The following is a 16,590-nucleotide window of genomic DNA, read 5'->3' on the forward strand; positions in this document are numbered from 1 at the left end:
TAAACAAGACGTCATTCGTCGATTTAAAGGATAATCCTATGAGCATAAATGTTTACGTTTTTCTTCTTATTATCGTACCATTCTTCCGAAAATATTTCAATCACACTCTCGTATAGAAAAATGTGATTACCAGTTTATTTCACATCGTGGTTGTCATCGCTCTCTTCTCTCCACGCCAAGGTTAATATAACTAATTTTACCAAAATTTCACATTACGCCCTTTGAAAATTCAATCCGGAATTTTCTTCCTGTCAAACACGCTTGCGTGCCGGAGTTCGATATTTCGTTTGAATTGTAATTTTCGGCAGTAATTTAGCGGTTTTTACTAACAGGAGTTGAAATAAATCAGCATAAGGTGCGTTCCTAAAGTATTCAAATTAATTTTCTGCAATTACTTTTAATGAAGGTTGGTTAAAATGAAGTATAAAACAACTCTTATTCGCATCATGAATACCGTCAAATCTGAACGCCATTTATGTTTTCCCCTTCTCCAGTAACCCCTCGGAAGAAAATGGATCGAAAACTTTTGATTTACGTGGAAAATATATCTCCAAGTAGCAATGAGGAGCAACTAACGGCGTACTTAGAAAAATGGGCTCCTGTACTGCAGGTTTGCTTCCTCAAGGAAAAACAATGCACCAAACGTTCACTGGCAGCTTTCGTGCGTGTAGGCAGCGAAGACGATTTGGAACTTTTGCTGCAGAGAAATCAACAAAACTATCGAGGCAAGCGTTTGTTCATGCTACGCGCTGATAAACCTCAATTTTTCCAGGCTGACGAAACGATCATCGTGCGAAATATTACATCCAGTAAGTACCAAGTGCCTCATACTATCAAAATTTCACGGCTTAGTGCTTTCCATTTTCTTGGTTATGGAGTCTTTATAATTACTAAACGTTATAATACATATACGCCACTCAAATTCCTGGGAAATTAACACCGATGAATATGTTATAGCATTTTTATAGAGCACACTGGGGTTGATTCGGTGTATATCAGTCCAAACTTGATAGAATTTTGTAACCTACCTCTTTCGCTCTCGTTATTTCTAGCGTAGAAATGAAAACGGGAATGACTAACACCAAGATGGACCAACTATGGTTTTAGCCAGTCAGAACTCATTAACATTTTAAATACGAGTATAAAGGCAATTTTTATTGACGGATTTAAATTTTGGAAAATTGTAATTTGTAAATCTACACAAAAGTCATTTTGTACACGGGAGATATGTACCGCATAACAAAGAAACTCCAGAAATCCGCAGAAAAATGCATTAAACTACATGAATGAGGATATTTGGTTAGAGGTATTTACGTTACCGTCGTTATGATTTGAGCAGCAGACGCATTAAAGCAAAGTATATTTGGGTATATATTTTTCTTGCGTCCGAATAACGGATCAGTATCATAGTTTTCGAGATAAGATCTGATCTCGTCGTTTCAAACTTTCTAATGTCGTTTTCGTTTTTAAATTGCACTACACCGGTGTAGCAAAAGCTGCACTAAAACCGTTCATTTTTACCAATTGCACTACACCAGTGCTACACTTTTTCTGCACCGATACCACTGGTGTAGCACTCATCAAACGTTTGGCGTAGCTCTGTGCAATGGAATCGTTTATGGTAGTCAATGGTTACTGTTTATGTTTTCGTCATTTTTGTTCGTTTATTCATGCCTCCGTGTAGCACTGCACCGGTGTAGTGCAAATTAAAAACGAAAACGCCATAAGACTTCTGGCATTGAAAAAGTACATGTGTGTAGTGTCAGAGACATAACTGGATGTCGTGAATACGAAACGCTTTCTTCTCACTTTCGAATATCAATTAGTTGATCGATTGTGTGAATTGTGCCAGCTTTCACTTTCTTTATTATTAGAATTCGACAATATGCACCTAAACTGAGTTGGTGATATGCACTTTATATAGCAAATTAACAGAAAGTTCCTACAACAACTACTACAACCTACTGGTTGAAAAAAGGGTAGTAAAGTAAAATTTCGCATAGTTCTTTGAGAATAAATTGATGGTTCTAAAACTAACCGATTCGTAGAATTTAGGAATTAGGGACTGGACCTGAGTTCAAGAGCTAAATTTAGAACTCAAAACAGGCTCAGAATTCAGTTGCAATTTAGTGCTTGAATTACAATATCGAAACTGGATTCAAAACCTGTATTCTGAAACTTGAAGACGGCTTCTCGCCGCCGCGACTACCGAAAAGTGAATGAGAGTTGCGACCTGAGCGTTTGAGGTTTTTAACCACGCAGAAGATGGACTCTTCGATGCCGAATACGTCTTCTCGCACAAGAAAAAATAATTGATTTTCGACCACGGTTCCCTTTTATACACGTTCAGTTGAGAATATGTGTCTGACTACCTCAAAAACATCTAAATTTTAATATTGGAAAATCCATTTCCCACTACACTGTTTTTCCAGGATCGAAAATTTTCAAACTTTGAACTCCGGGCAGCATACCTTGCCCATGTCTGATTTCGCTGAAATCTTAAATAGAGATTTTTCTTGCGGTGCTAGATCGTGTAGCATTTACCGCTTGGCAAAATTTGAAGGTGACCCATTTCATATACATTCCATTGACATCCTAATATACACGCTCCGAATTAATTAAAAACTAGGGTTTTTCCTATACATACTCGGGCTTCCAAAGAGTCCCAAAAAATATTTTTGCGAGACAAAGGGGTTCAATCGGGAGAGATTTGCGTATTGAACAGCAGGGCGGCATATTCGTTATCCCGGAAGAACTGAAGAAAACTATAAATGGGCAGTTTTTGCTCCAAAAGTATGTCCTTTATGACGACAGCCTCATTATAATTGTTGAAACCCCAACTAATTTGACCAATTCGAGATATTGGCTAGTGGATGGAACATTTGCAACCGCTCCTTTGGAATTGACGCCTCATGGGTAAGATATTGTATGAAAATGTTGAATTAGTTGTGCCGCTTGTATTTATGTTATTAAGTAACATTTTTTTATAATTGTTTATGAACAACTTACCGCCATTGTTGTGTGTTTGTTCGCTCTGGTAATTTTTCTGAATATTTCAGAGTTTTTTGAGTGTTTTACCCACTACGTTGTTTACGATTTCGACGAGATCTGGATTGTGTTTCGTGTCGTGTCAAGGTGGAGGGCTTCTAAGTGTTTTTTCGATCCATTTGGTCGCTGTTTATGATTTGCTTGGAGCGATAGTGTTGGCTACCAAAGATTTCGTTTTATAAAGAAATCCGACTACTCTTTCTATTTTTCCCGTTCGAAGCGCCATCTGAACCTCATTGTCAGCATTGAGAGTTTTGTGCACGATGGCTAGTGCTTGTGATCGGTGTGCTAAAACCGTTAAATCAGAAGATGAGTTCATAGGGTGTTCGGGTTTTTGCAGTCATGTAGTCCACATGAAGTGCGCAAAACTGAACAAGCCGTTTTTGAAAGTAATTGACGATAACCCCAATTTGATCTGGATTTGTGACGAATGTTGTAAATTGATAAAACTTGCTCGTTTTCGCGAGACAGCTTCCTCCATTGGGTGTGCTGTCTCAGCTATTGCTGAAAAAACTGAGTCAATATGCTGAGCCGAAAGCCGAAATAACAAAAAATAGCCAGCAAATATCTCGTCTGTCTCGCATCGTATCTACTACAGTCGAAAACTGCAATATTGCAACGGTTCGTTAGTGAAGAGATGGTCGAAAAATTAACGAAAGATGGACTGAATTGCAACGACGAAATTTCGGTCATCCCGCTGGTGAAAAAAGGAATGGACGTCAACACCCTGAACTTTGTTTCCTTCCTGCTAAATACCGTGATGTTGCACTTAATCCTGACACATGGCCTCAAGGTGTCCTCTTTCGTGAGTTTGAGGACAACCGAAAGCAGGATGCCTGGTGTCCACCTATCGATGTTTCCCCGACTACTCCAGATAAGAATAACCGTAGTACGCCTGTGAGTATGGAACAGCAAGGTACACCTGGATCGCCTTTTTCCCTCTTGACAACACCAATGACGTTATAAGATTGCATTGAGTCATACCGGGATGCACTGTTATAAGCATTTAGGAAACTCCTGAACCCCTCACCTCAGTCGAGCCATTGCAGCCAACATTCTCCAGCCGTCCTGGTCCTGTGTGTGGGTGTGATGAAGGAGTCTTCCAAACATTTCACCACGGCAAGTATTGTCTTTTCTCTTTGCATCCAAGTCCAGATCTTGTTCGCGCTTGTAGAGGTCAGCCCCTCGCTGTAAACCTTTTGCTGCTCAGCACCATTGATGCGCGTGATTTATCGTTAGATGTTGGACTGGGATGCAACATAGTTAGCATCATGGAAGCCCCCGATGCGTTCCCCACAGTCGAGCCACTGCAGTCAGCGATCGTCAGCCGTCCCGGTCCTGTGCGCGGAAACGAAAAGGGGGTCTTCCAAACCACCACAAATGGCAAGTACTCATCTGCATTGAACGGTTCCAGCACTGATCCGATCCCCGTGTCCAGTCTTCCATCGCAATTCCGATCAAATAACTTCAATTTGCAGATTTACTACCAAAACATCGGTGGTATGAACTCGTGTGTCGATGAGTATTTGTTAGCAGAGCAGATGTTGCTCTTATTATTAGTGCTTCACCGTTCCCTTTGGTCAAATCTGTTCGACATCACCCGCTCAACTATAATCTTCCCCCGGATGGTTACAACACGACCGACATCATCAGCTATAATTTTAATAAAACTGACTACACTAAATGCATAACTGACTACACTAAAATGCATATTGCCTGGGAGGAAATTCTCGACAATGATGATGTCATCGCTGCTGTACAAACGTTCTCTAACGTCATGAGCTACGCGATTGACTTTTTTGTACCAAAACGATCCAAACGGCTGTCCCTGCATCCACCATGGCAAACCACCGTAGTGAGACAACTGAAAACGCCTAAAAGAGCCGCCCTAAAACGGTATTCAACACATGGAGGGTGCGCCCTGCGTAATTACTACGTGCAGATCAATCAATTATTCATGAAAACTGTCAAGCGTTGCCATGTCAACTACTTGAAAAATGTACAACGGAAATTGAAATCCAATCCAAAGGCTTTTTGGAAACACGTGAACGAGCAAGAAAAAGGCGTCTGAGTTACCTTCTATTATGAAGTTTGGAGAGTTTACTGGTTCGTGTAAGCGAGAAATCTGTCAGTTTTTCTCGTGCCTTTACAAACGAAACCTCAAGCCAGCAACAAATTGCACTCGCTGCGCTGTTCCTGAGTCCAATAATTCATTAAATCTCATTCATATTGACGAAGATTCTATTCGGACGGCAATTGCTTGCATGAAGTCTTCTATCTACTCTCTGGCCCTGGCGGCTTACCGGCAGTTATATTGTAAAATTGCTCGACTGGTGTAATTGCTCCCCTTTGTCGACTACTTCGGATGTCACTCTCTAAAGAAGTGTTTCCAAACTTATGGAAATCTTCTTTTATGTTTCCAGTGTATAAGAAAGGTGACAAAAATACGTGAACAATTTCCGAGGCATCACATCGCTTAGTGCAGTTCCTAAACTGTTTGAAAAGGTTATTCTGACATCGGTTTTCAACCACTGCAAGCAATATATTTTTGACCATCAGCATGGCTTTATGCCTAAGCGCTCCACAACCACCAACCTATTGTAATTTATGTGCTACGTGACTGAAGGTACGTTAAAAGGTTTACAAACAGACGCTATTTACACCGATCTCTCTTGTGCCTTTGATAGAATAAACCACAATATAACAATTGCTAATTTGGAAAGACTTGGATTCGGCTCTAACATACTTCGATGGCTGCAATCATATCTCATGGATCGTCGTTTAGCAGTGAAAATCGACGATCACGTTTCCAATGAGTTTATCGCTTCGTCCGGAATTCCGCAGGGTAGCCATCTCGGGCCTTTAATATTTTCACTGTATTTCAACGACGTCAACTTTACTCTAGAGGACTCTCGTTTATCGTTTGCCGATGACTTTAAGATCTTTTATTACATTCGAAGCCCAGTAGATGCAGGTTTTCTACAACGACAGTTGTTGAGCTTCGCCGAGTGGTGTAAAGTAGACCGAATGAAGTTGAATCCCGACAAATGCTCGACCATTACGTTCTCGAAGAAAAAAGAGCCATTTCATTTTGTTTACTTTCTGGAAGGATCCCTAATGTTCAGAACGACGTGTGTTAAAGACCTTGGTGTTTTTCTCGATGAGCAACTGACATTCAAGCAGCACATCAGCTTCTCGCGGATTTGTAATGTGGATGGTTAAACATTTTACAGACGTATACTGCTTAAAACCTTTGTACTGTTCACTTGTTTGTTCAACCCTGGAGTACTGTTCTGTCGTTTAGAATCCTCACTACCTAAACGGTGCTCATAGAATCGAATCGATACAACGCAGCTTCATTCGCTTACCTCTACAGCGTTTACCGTGAAGCAATCCTGATCAACTATCAAACTACGAAAGTCGCGGGTTACTAATCAGTCTCGATACACTACAAGTTCGACGAGATGTTGTACGTGCTTTATTAATAGCAGATGTTTTGAATGATAAGATTGATTGTCCTGCTTCCCAACAGTGCATTTCTTCCACTTCCTTTACGACGAACTAATTACGATGCTAACAATGCTATTTTTGCAGACATTCTTTCTTGTACACATCGTAATGGAATGTGCAGATAGTAATAAATCCCGCTTTAGGTTTTCGACCACCACTGCATATGGAATGCTACATCAAATACTTTTTCGAACACTTTTGTCCGAAAATGATCGACAAGACATGTCTTCGCATTTCGATAAGAAAAAATAGACTCGGAAGTTGTTTAAAGCCCTCAAACACGTGTGTTTCGTCGTCAATTATGTAATGTGAAAATGTTTTACCTCGAAATTAAGTAGAGAGTTTAAGCTGTTAGGTACATAAATGAAACGTTTCAGCGATCCGTAAAATAATTCTAAATCCACGAATCTACGGAAAGCCGAGTATTCGAAATTTAATGTGGGCAGTCTTATTATTGCACACATCTGAATATTCTTTAAAAAGGGGAGGCATGAGATTGTGAGTACTTAGCTATTTCATCTCTGACGACCATTACTCTCTTACGTAATCATCTGCTGAAGATTTTTGTGTTTGTAGAAAACGTCGTTGGTTATATACCAGGTAAATCACCGTATTTCATCTAGTTTTCCGTTAGCGAAAACTGTGAAAAACATCGATTAAATTTTTCTACGTCAAAGTGTACGAATATGAGACTGCCAATAACCAATTATTTTCTTCTTCTTTTTCTAGAAATGTCCGAGGAAGTTCTGTACGATCATTTCGCTGAAGTTGGAAACATTACATTCTTGCAAGTTCGAACCGATGACTTTGCCTACGTCCAGTTTGAGAACAAGGTCGCCGCTAAAAACGCAATGGGCAAAAACAACATGCCTTTGAAAAATGTTAACCTAAAGACACAATTACTGACGCGTAATTTGGAAATCATGATTGTAAACCTTGACACTCTGTCGATGAAAATGCCCCAGCTGTACCATAAGCTGTGCATGCCTATCGAACCTCGTAGTGCTGGCCAAAAGGTGAGACAATCCGAACCAGAGCCAGATGAAGAACCACAACACCAGCAACAAAATCAAGCACCGCAGAAGCAGCAACAACAAGAACGCCAGGCACCACATCAACAACAACAACGTCAGCAATCACAACAGCAACGTCAGCAACAACAACAACAGCAACGTCAGCAACAACAACAGCAGCGTCAGCAACCACAACAGCAGCGTCAGCAACCACAACAGCAGCGTCAGCAACCACAACAGCAACGTCAGCAACAACAAAATCAGAATGCGCATGTTGTACAACAACGACCTCAATTTAAACAGCAGCAACAAGTGGCTGAACAACAAGCTCAGCCCGTTCAACAAATGCCACCAAAACCGCAAAGAGAGCCCAGACAACAATCTCAATCCACCGTACAAACATTGACAGAAAAAGCCAATTCTTCCGCTGAACAACAACAACCGGCAGCTCAATCAGAAAATCTCATCAGCTATCCAATTTCAGCCTTCAACGGTCAAAAAGTTATAGCCAGCGTTCCTGATGTGATTGTACTGGATCCAGAAACGAGCACTCCAACAATAGAGATAGACGAGAATGATGGAGACGTGCAAATTGTCGAGAAATCCATTCCTCCTATTCCATCAAAATATGTAACTGGTGCGAACGATTTGATTCGTCCGATCAAAGCGTCAGACATTGGTTTGATTGATGCTGAAGCGAAAGATCCATCCGATCGACGATCTGGTATGTGTGACAAAAAAAATCTTACTAAACAAAACAGACAGTAACTTGAAGCGATTTTTATTTTCAGTTTGGGTGAATAATATTCCACCAGAAACTACCCGAGAAGAAATGGTGGATTACTTGGAACAATTCGGAAATATCGAAAATGTTAAATTAAAACCATCTTCGTGCTGCTTCTTCACGAAATGGGCCAAAGTTATATACTGCAATGTCGAGAGCGCTGTAAAGGCATCCGAGTATTTCCTGCACCCATTCAACGGTCATTATCTATTTGTACTTTCCTGTACGCGTTGCGTCGACGAAACCCCCGAACGGTGCTTCGTAATCGACTATCTCTCAAGATGTAAGTAACATGAGCTAAACAGTAATGGAACGAAAAGTTCCAATCTTTCGATCTATTATTCCCACCCTTTCGCTTTAGACATAACTTACGAGGAAGTCTTCACGGCGTTCAAACACGTCGGGGAAGTGTTTTATCTGGTGCGACTTTTTAAGAATACCTTTAAAACCCGTATCTTCTTTTTGGGCAACGTAAGTGCGGAAGCCGTGCTAGCCGTAAAATCGATCAATGGAATCCCCATCAATATGGAACCTTTCTCCAAGGGTATGATGCTGAAGAATGCAAGTGAGTATGGAGCGTCCAGTAGTCGAAGTGGTATTTTTGCGAGCTCTGTTGTTTCTTTCAGAGAGTAAAATTAAAGAATTTCGGTTAGCCAGAGACAGCATTGATGAAGAAAAGGCACTTCGTCTGGAGAAGATAAACGTGCTGAATCAGAAAGAGTTCATTAATCGTGTTGTTCCGATAGAGTATAACAATCCGGACAGCAAGAAGAGTCCGGTTGAAGGTGAGTGAGTTGCTTTGTTATGTCTGTAACACACCGCTAAATTATTGGATTTTCCAGTTGTTCTTCATAATGTACCGAAACTCGCCAGCGATGAGCAAATTACTAAATTCTTGAAAGGAGTTGGTCAGCCGACTTCGATTCGTCGCTTTCCGGCACCATATGAAAATGAAACAGAACAGGTTTATGTAGGCTTCGACACATTCTCAAAAGCCTTATCTGCCATTAAAATAGCTCCGGAAAGCGTATTGGCAGGAAACAATCCTTTCATTTTCCTGGCATGGAATACTGCTATGTGTACAGAACAAAACACTCTGCGGATGCTGTTCTCCGAATGTAAATTCGCTTACTACGTGACTTTGAACTTGTCAACCACAGATTGTTCTCTATATTTTTAGTGATTTCTATCCAATCTATCTACAAAGAGGTATCCGTTTTCGGTCGAGTTCGTTTTATTCAGAAGGAAAACGCCAAACAAGCTTTGGTTGTGTTTTATGATACAGACACCGGAGCCGTTGCCAGTGCCACCAATAAAGGTTTGATGGGTTTGACGTCTATCGCTGGAGTGAAAATAATCAAAACAGGTGAGAAATCAATGGGGGTTGTCGCCAGGTGACCCATTCTGTGTTATGTTAATTGTTTTTTACCTTTCTCTATAGAAAGGTATAAGAATTGCTGGGAAACCGACTTTCGAACGGAGCCTCGGAGACCCATAGTGTTATATACCATTCGACTCAGTTCGACGAGATCGGAAAGTGTGTGTGTGTGTGTGTGTGTGTGTGTGTGTGTGTGTGTGTGTGTGTGTGTGTGTGTGTGTGTGTGTGTGTGTGTGTGTGTGTGTGTGTGTGTGTGTGTGTGTGTGTGATCAAATGGCTGTGACTTTTAGTTCCGGAGATATGATTGTATAAGTGACGTAACCGACAAAAAGCGTTGTTTTTTTACGCGATCAATTTCATCAGAGATGGCTGAACCGATTTTAACAAACTTGGGATCGTTTGAAAGCTACTGTCGGGCTATTGATCAAGTTCATAGATCAAATGGCTGTGAGTTTTCGTTTAAGAGATATGATAGTATAAGTGACGTAACCGACAAAACACGTTGTTTTTTACCGCTCTAATGTATATAAGGGTGCCAATATTTTGGGATCACCTCTAATTTCGTAAAGCGCTATTGTTCAAAAGTTTAAGCTCCTCGAAAAAAGTCCCCATGCAAAATTTGAGCTAAATCGGACATGGGTAAGGGGTGCTGCCCAGCGGTTAATGTTTGAAAATTTTCGATCTTGAAAAAGCACCATAGGAGGGAGTACATGAAATTTCCGAAATCGAACATTTTTTTTTATGCCAAAAATCTTAAAATTGCATGTTTTTTAAAAACATGGGCTTTCTGGGACTCCCAATTTTTTTTTTCGATTTCGGAAATTCCATACAAATAGGCAAAGCAAATATCAAGCGCTTGGTTGGAAAAATGATGCCTACTTTGTGATATGAACAGTGAAGAATGCTTTTGTGAACTACTCGATTCAATCTGAATCAACTGGTGTCAAAAATGAGCCTATATTAGTGTCACAAATTATTTAATAAAAAATGTTTTTATAAGACTGTTTTGAAGAAAGAGAAAGGCATTATCACACCACTAGGTGGATCAAGAAGGCTTTTTTAGATTAGCATCATTATGATCATATTAATAGGCAACGCAAATGCCAAGCGCTTGATTGGAAAAACGATGCCGAGTAAGTGACATAAACACTGAAGCATGCTTTTGTGAAGTACTTGAATCAATCTAAATTAATTGGTGTCAAAAATGAGCCCAAATTAGCATCGGAAATTATTTTATAAAATGTTTAAAAAAATCTATAAATTTTATAAAATGTTTTTCAACATCATATTGTTACGGTTGTACGACTTTCTCCTGAAAATCATTTTCCAGAAAATAAAGCAACGAAGTATTTTCTCCAGAATATACCGTTTTCCAGAAAACAATATATAATATAAATGCATTGAAGCAGTGTTGCTAACTTTTTTATTGGGGAATTGAAATCTACATTCATAAAATGTAAGCAATTTTCCATCAAACGTTGGTGAAAATTGATCAATACTGACATTTCTTCCAAAAAGTCAAGCTTAACATTCATTTGAGAATAAATTGCTAAAAAAGATTGTTTGAAACTCAATCGATCAAGCTACTTTGATAAACTGGTTGCACTGCATATATGAATACATAGATCTATGACATACGTACCAAATAAAATGTACGTTATACACAAATTACCAACAAGTTAAATTGGTTTACTCTTGATCCTTGAGAATAGAAGGAGTTACCCAGCTCAACTCTGAGATGTGTTCTCTCTGTTACGTTTGGCTCTGTAAGAACTTGTATGCACACCTTCAGGAGAGGCTTCAGTGACTTATGCTCATGGCAGTTGAAAACAAGTTGCTGAAGTAGATCGCCCGTAGTTGCACTTCGTGATTGACCGAATAAGTGGAAATGTATAATGAACCATGAAAATGAAGCTTGGGAGAAGCAAATCATTTTCACTGCACATACCCACTCACTCCTAACTTTTTATTAAATGATCAATAACGACGCTGGCTACGACCAAAGGCTGTGCTACTGAGGGAAAGGAAGGAATGTTAGTCCGATACGATGTCATACCGCATAAACAGTTCCCTATACGTAAATTTTGTCACGAGACGCCACTGTTTATTACCATCGGACATTACAATCTAAACCAGTGGTTTGCAAACTTTTCTAGTCGAATGCCCATTTTGAATATAATATTCATTCTACTGCCCACCAAGTAAAATAAATATTTCACAGTTAACACGGTAGAAATTAATTATTAATTCAAGATACTATCAATCAAACATTGGGTAAGCAAAATAGAAGTCAACAGAGAGCAAAAAGAAATCTAACACACAATTGCTCAACCAGCAAATTAAAGAGAGATCGCCTGGTAGGGAAAATGTGCAATAAGTTTTTGTGTGCGAAATTCTACCGTAGGGGATCGACTAAAATGTAAACCACACCGACCGTGAACAGTCAGATCAAATATCAAGTTACTTTGCTACCAGGAACATTTACAGTAGTTCAGTTGGCAGAACGATTCGATTGGTAACTGTCTCTGAGAGCTTGTGACGTCAGTTTTGGGATTTTGTTTTCTTTTTATCAGTCATAATTTCAGTCTGTTTTTAGGTTGGCTAATAGAGAAAAGTTCTGCTTTAGGTGTGTTTTCTTGTGTCATATGTATGACACTGCTGTAATTTTTTTTCAGGTGCTCGCCCAAAAGTAATTCTTCAAGTTTTACTTGTGTAAGAGACAAAAATGAAAACATTTGAAATCAAGTAGTTTCCACAAGGTTCCACGGAGAAAATGAGAAGCCTGAATTATTGACAGAGATTCTAAACCTAGAACAGGATTCTGAACCCCAGGGCCCGACAAGTTTTCTGGATCATGATACTGAACCTAACCATGGATTTAGGAACAGAGTTCTGGACTTAAATTCTAGATTTAATTTTTGTAGCCTGATTAAGGACTTTAACTCTGGATCTGTGTTCTGTACCTGAATTCTGGATAAAGATTCTGACCTTGAATCTGTATACTGATCCTGAACCAGTATTCTCTGATTGGATTCAGAACCATCAGAAAATGGAGTAATTTGGCCTCTGAATATGAATTTAAGATCTGAGTGCAGAATCTGCATTCTGAACCTAAATTCGGTACTTCGATTCTGGACCAGAATTCTTAGTCTGGACCTGGATTCTGGAACGAGATGCTGGACCCCAAATCTTGACTTATGGATATGAATTCTGAACTTGGACCCAGAATCTGGACCAAAATTTTTGATAGAGTTTATACCTGGACCTGGATTGTGGAAAATAACTCCCAACCTGGACTTGGACTGTGGTTGTGGGCCAGAATCCTGATCCCGGATTTGGATTCTGGACCGGAACTCCTGACAGAGTTTCTGAAACTAGATCCTGAACCTCGACTCTTCACCTGAATTCTGGATCTAGTTTCAGAACAGGGACCTAAATTCCTCAGCGTAAATCGGGATCCGAATTCCGGGCCTGGATTTCGGACCTGGGTACTAGACTTGAGATCCTGATAGGAATTCTCAGATTTCCGTGACCTGAATTCTAAACGTGAACCTGGACTTTTGGACATGCATTCTTATCCCAGACCTAGACTCTGGATCTGAATTCCTGAAAAATTGTTTGAATCTGAACCTAAATTCTGATCCAGGAAGCAGGATTCTTGACCTTAATTCTGTATTTGTACAAGATTTTGGACTCGAATTCTACATAGATCCGATGCATACCTTTGAATCATGTATTCTCGATTCTAATTCTGAATTCTGAACCTGGACCGGAATATTCTTACTGTAGTTTGTATGGATTAATTTTAAATAAAAAAAACATGATTTAAATTTCTAATGAAATATTTAAATTATTTACTTTTATTCCTATTTGACCAATTTTTGACCGTAACACCACTTAGTCTCACAAGATTTCAATGATTTACAGTTTTCCACATTTACTCAGGGTCTATCTCAGAAAGATTTTTTTTAACTAGCGAAGCCCACTATTTGCGACTCATTGCCCACCTGTTGTCAATTTTAAGTTTACTACCCACTAAAAATGAGCTAGAGCCAACCAGTGCTGAGGTAAACTCAAAATAGGGTGTAGAGAAGAAATAAACATAGACGCAAAGTGTTTTGCGAACAGTTCACTAGCAGTTGCTGTAGAAGAAGCTGTCACTTCTTCAAGATAGACATTAGGATGTATACCTGATGTTTTCCGTTTAGAATTAACGAAATTCCATAGCCCTTTGGGTTTGCATCGCTAGCTACTCCAAGGTAGGAAATCGGTCTACGTGAAACAGGAACATTTGCTGCAAACCAGTATTGTAATATATTACCAAATCTAAAAGCTATGGTGTCGGTATCAGACGGTCCAAATCGTGTGATTGCCAATCAAGATATAGTAAATGATCTGGCAACGCTGAAAAATTAATCTTTCAGTAGTTCATAGACCGAACATTACTAGCTCCAGCTCTCACTGGAGGTTCTAGAGTGGGTGGTTGCATCGAAATAACCAGTGCTTACCATGCTTCACGTAGAAATCGTATTATACATAAAAACAATTTTGATATGATTTCTTCACGTTTCGCCTTCGGCTTATCAGTGCTTATAGCAGTTCAAATGTCTACCTAGCAGTTAAATTTAAACCGCACAGTCGACGTAAGGTTTACACTACTTATGTAACCCTTCGAAGATATTGCACCGCGCTGCAATATCCTTCCTGGCGTTTCGGAATTTTGATGTTTTTTTATCTATTTCCAGCTCACTACCTTCCGAAGACCGGTATCTCGAAAAACGATGGCCCTATTGTAATTGACGACGAGGATGATGACGTGGTTGTTTCGAACCAGAATGCTCCGAACGTACACTCGCAGAAGCATGGCCCGAAGCAGAATCACGGCCAGAAGCAGAATCAAGGTCCGAAGCAGAATCAAGGTTCCAATCAGAATCAACGCCAACAGCAGAACCAACGTCAGCAGCAGAACCAACGTCAAGCGCAAAATCAACAACGCCAAGGGCAGAATCAACAACGTCAACCGCAGAACCAACGCCAACAGCAGAATCAACGCCAGAACCAGTATCAACGTCAACAGCCGAACCAGCGCCAGCAGCAGAATCAACGTCAACAGTTCCAACAGCAACGATCGGGTGGCGGCTGGCAGGGGTCACCACAACAGCGCGGACAGCCAGTTAACCCATGGAACGACCCCAATTTCTGCATCGACGATCAAGCTCCTTGGCAAAATAACCAGTTCAATTCGAACAATCAGTTCGATATGGGCCGAAACATGGATCAGTTCGATCAAATGCAAATGCAAATGCAGAATAATCAAGGCTTTGATCGTTATCCAATGGACATGGATGATCCGCCATTGGATGGGTGGGGCCCACCGCAGCAGTTTAATCGGAATCGCGGAAATGAGGGGATTGACTGCAACCGTGATTTTGATATCCCACCAAATATTTCTGAAGATGACATAGATGAGTATATTATGCGTAAACAACAGGCAATCGAACGTCGATTGGAACAGTTGGACAAACAATTGATTTCATCGGCCGAGGGTGGTCGAGGCCGTAGACAAGACGACGGCGGATTTAGACGACGGAAGGATATCGTTTTCAGTGACAATGGCGATGTGCATTACGTTCCGAATCCAGCGGCGAGATTCCGCGGTGGGCAGGGCCGAGCTCGTAACCGCAATGCTGGCGGATTCAATAGAGACAACCGTTCGAATCGAGACAGTAGCTATCGGCACCATGACCCATTCGCAGATATAGAAACCATACCGGTAGTACGGATTTCCGAAGAACGTTCACCATCACCGAAGAGAACTCGCAATTCCAATGAACAGGAAGAAGACGAGTTCGACGCTGATCGGTTCAATGCTGCATGGAGTTAAATTAAATGTTAGAGTGAAAGGTAAATAGACTAAAATACTCCACATTCGAGTATAATTTTCCATATAAGGGAATGATCTTGAAACAACACATTGCAGTGTATTAATTATCTAATTTAAAACATAATACAAATGTTTTTCTACTATTGAGAACTAAATAAAAATCTTAAAAAATAGACAACCAAACAAAATTGTATTTAGTCAACTGAAGAAATTTTCAATTTGTTGAATGCGCAAGGTCGTTTTCATGTATCGATAGCATAGCATGAAACGCGAACAACGAAGTATGAGGCATTTCCGCTAAATTGTTTTAATACAATGCGCATTAAAGGATCTATCGGAATATATCATCTATTCTATCCAATTCATTTTTATTCTTATCGCGCAACATACTTTGAAGTCCTACCTTACGAACTATATAGATTCTAACATTTACTTCTAAAAACTATTCTAAGTGAGAAGTTTTATTGTTTTACAAAAACAAAAACCGATCAGTACGGATTTTTATCCTGTTGATGCTAGAAACACGCCGGCTAGAAAGCCATCAATTTATTTCGTACTGCATTGCACTTCAGTGCAAATAACTGCGAGCTAGCATTAGAAGTGTTTCAACATAAGCATAAACATTAACTATTTATACAATTTACGAACATTACATATAACTTTGATTGATTTGGTATTGAAAACCCAAGTGATCAATTGCATTTAGGTTAGTCCTCAATAGAAAAAGAATTTTCTAGCCAATCAAAAATCCGCAATTCCGAAATCGAATGATGTATCCAAATAAAATTTATGTGCTGCCTCAGATTCAGAACTTCGTTACCCGATGTCGGTTTTTAATAAAAATCATAAGCCGTAAAACACCTCATATACTATTTTTCATTACAAACGGAGAACCCCCAGAACACAAAATTGCAATTAGTTTCACACACTGGTTTGTTCACCTGAGTTTTTGTCGTGAATACGACTTACTTTA

General features: G+C 39.8%; 1 protein-coding gene across 2 annotated transcripts; it reads left to right on the plus strand.

Moving 5' to 3' along the window:
- The first annotated feature begins 237 nt into the window (after positions 1-237).
- On the plus strand, positions 238-15,928 carry LOC131440215 (uncharacterized). Of its 2 annotated transcripts, none has more exons than XM_058611297.1 (9): positions 238-355; positions 495-809; positions 7,288-8,295; positions 8,363-8,638; positions 8,717-8,920; positions 8,982-9,140; positions 9,198-9,473; positions 9,536-9,721; positions 14,479-15,928. In XM_058611297.1, exons 2-9 carry the CDS (start codon positions 512-514, stop codon positions 15,615-15,617), a joined length of 3,546 nt encoding a protein of 1,181 aa, XP_058467280.1. In that variant the 5' UTR covers positions 238-355; positions 495-511; the 3' UTR covers positions 15,618-15,928. The 2 variants fall into 2 exon arrangements, with proteins under 2 accessions (XP_058467280.1, XP_058467279.1); XM_058611296.1 differs by having other exon boundaries at positions 246-406.
- Positions 15,929-16,590: the final 662 nt, after the last annotated feature.

This window comes from Malaya genurostris, chromosome 1 (genome assembly GCF_030247185.1).
Source record: "Malaya genurostris strain Urasoe2022 chromosome 1, Malgen_1.1, whole genome shotgun sequence".
Lineage (NCBI taxonomy): Eukaryota > Metazoa > Arthropoda > Insecta > Diptera > Culicidae > Malaya > Malaya genurostris.

What these genes read in the sequence shown, in the direction of transcription:
- LOC131440215 (XM_058611297.1), top strand. Translation starts at nt 512, where the DNA reads ATGGATCGAAAACTTTTGATTTACGTGGAAAATATATCTCCAAGTAGC. An exon ending in CGTGCGAAATATTACATCCA is followed by an intron (nt 810 to 7,287) that starts GTAAGTACCAAG and finishes TTCTTTTTCTAG; the next exon opens with AAATGTCCGAGGAAGTTCTG. An exon ending in TATGATGCTGAAGAATGCAA is followed by an intron (nt 8,921 to 8,981) that starts GTGAGTATGGAG and finishes TGTTTCTTTCAG; the next exon opens with AGAGTAAAATTAAAGAATTT.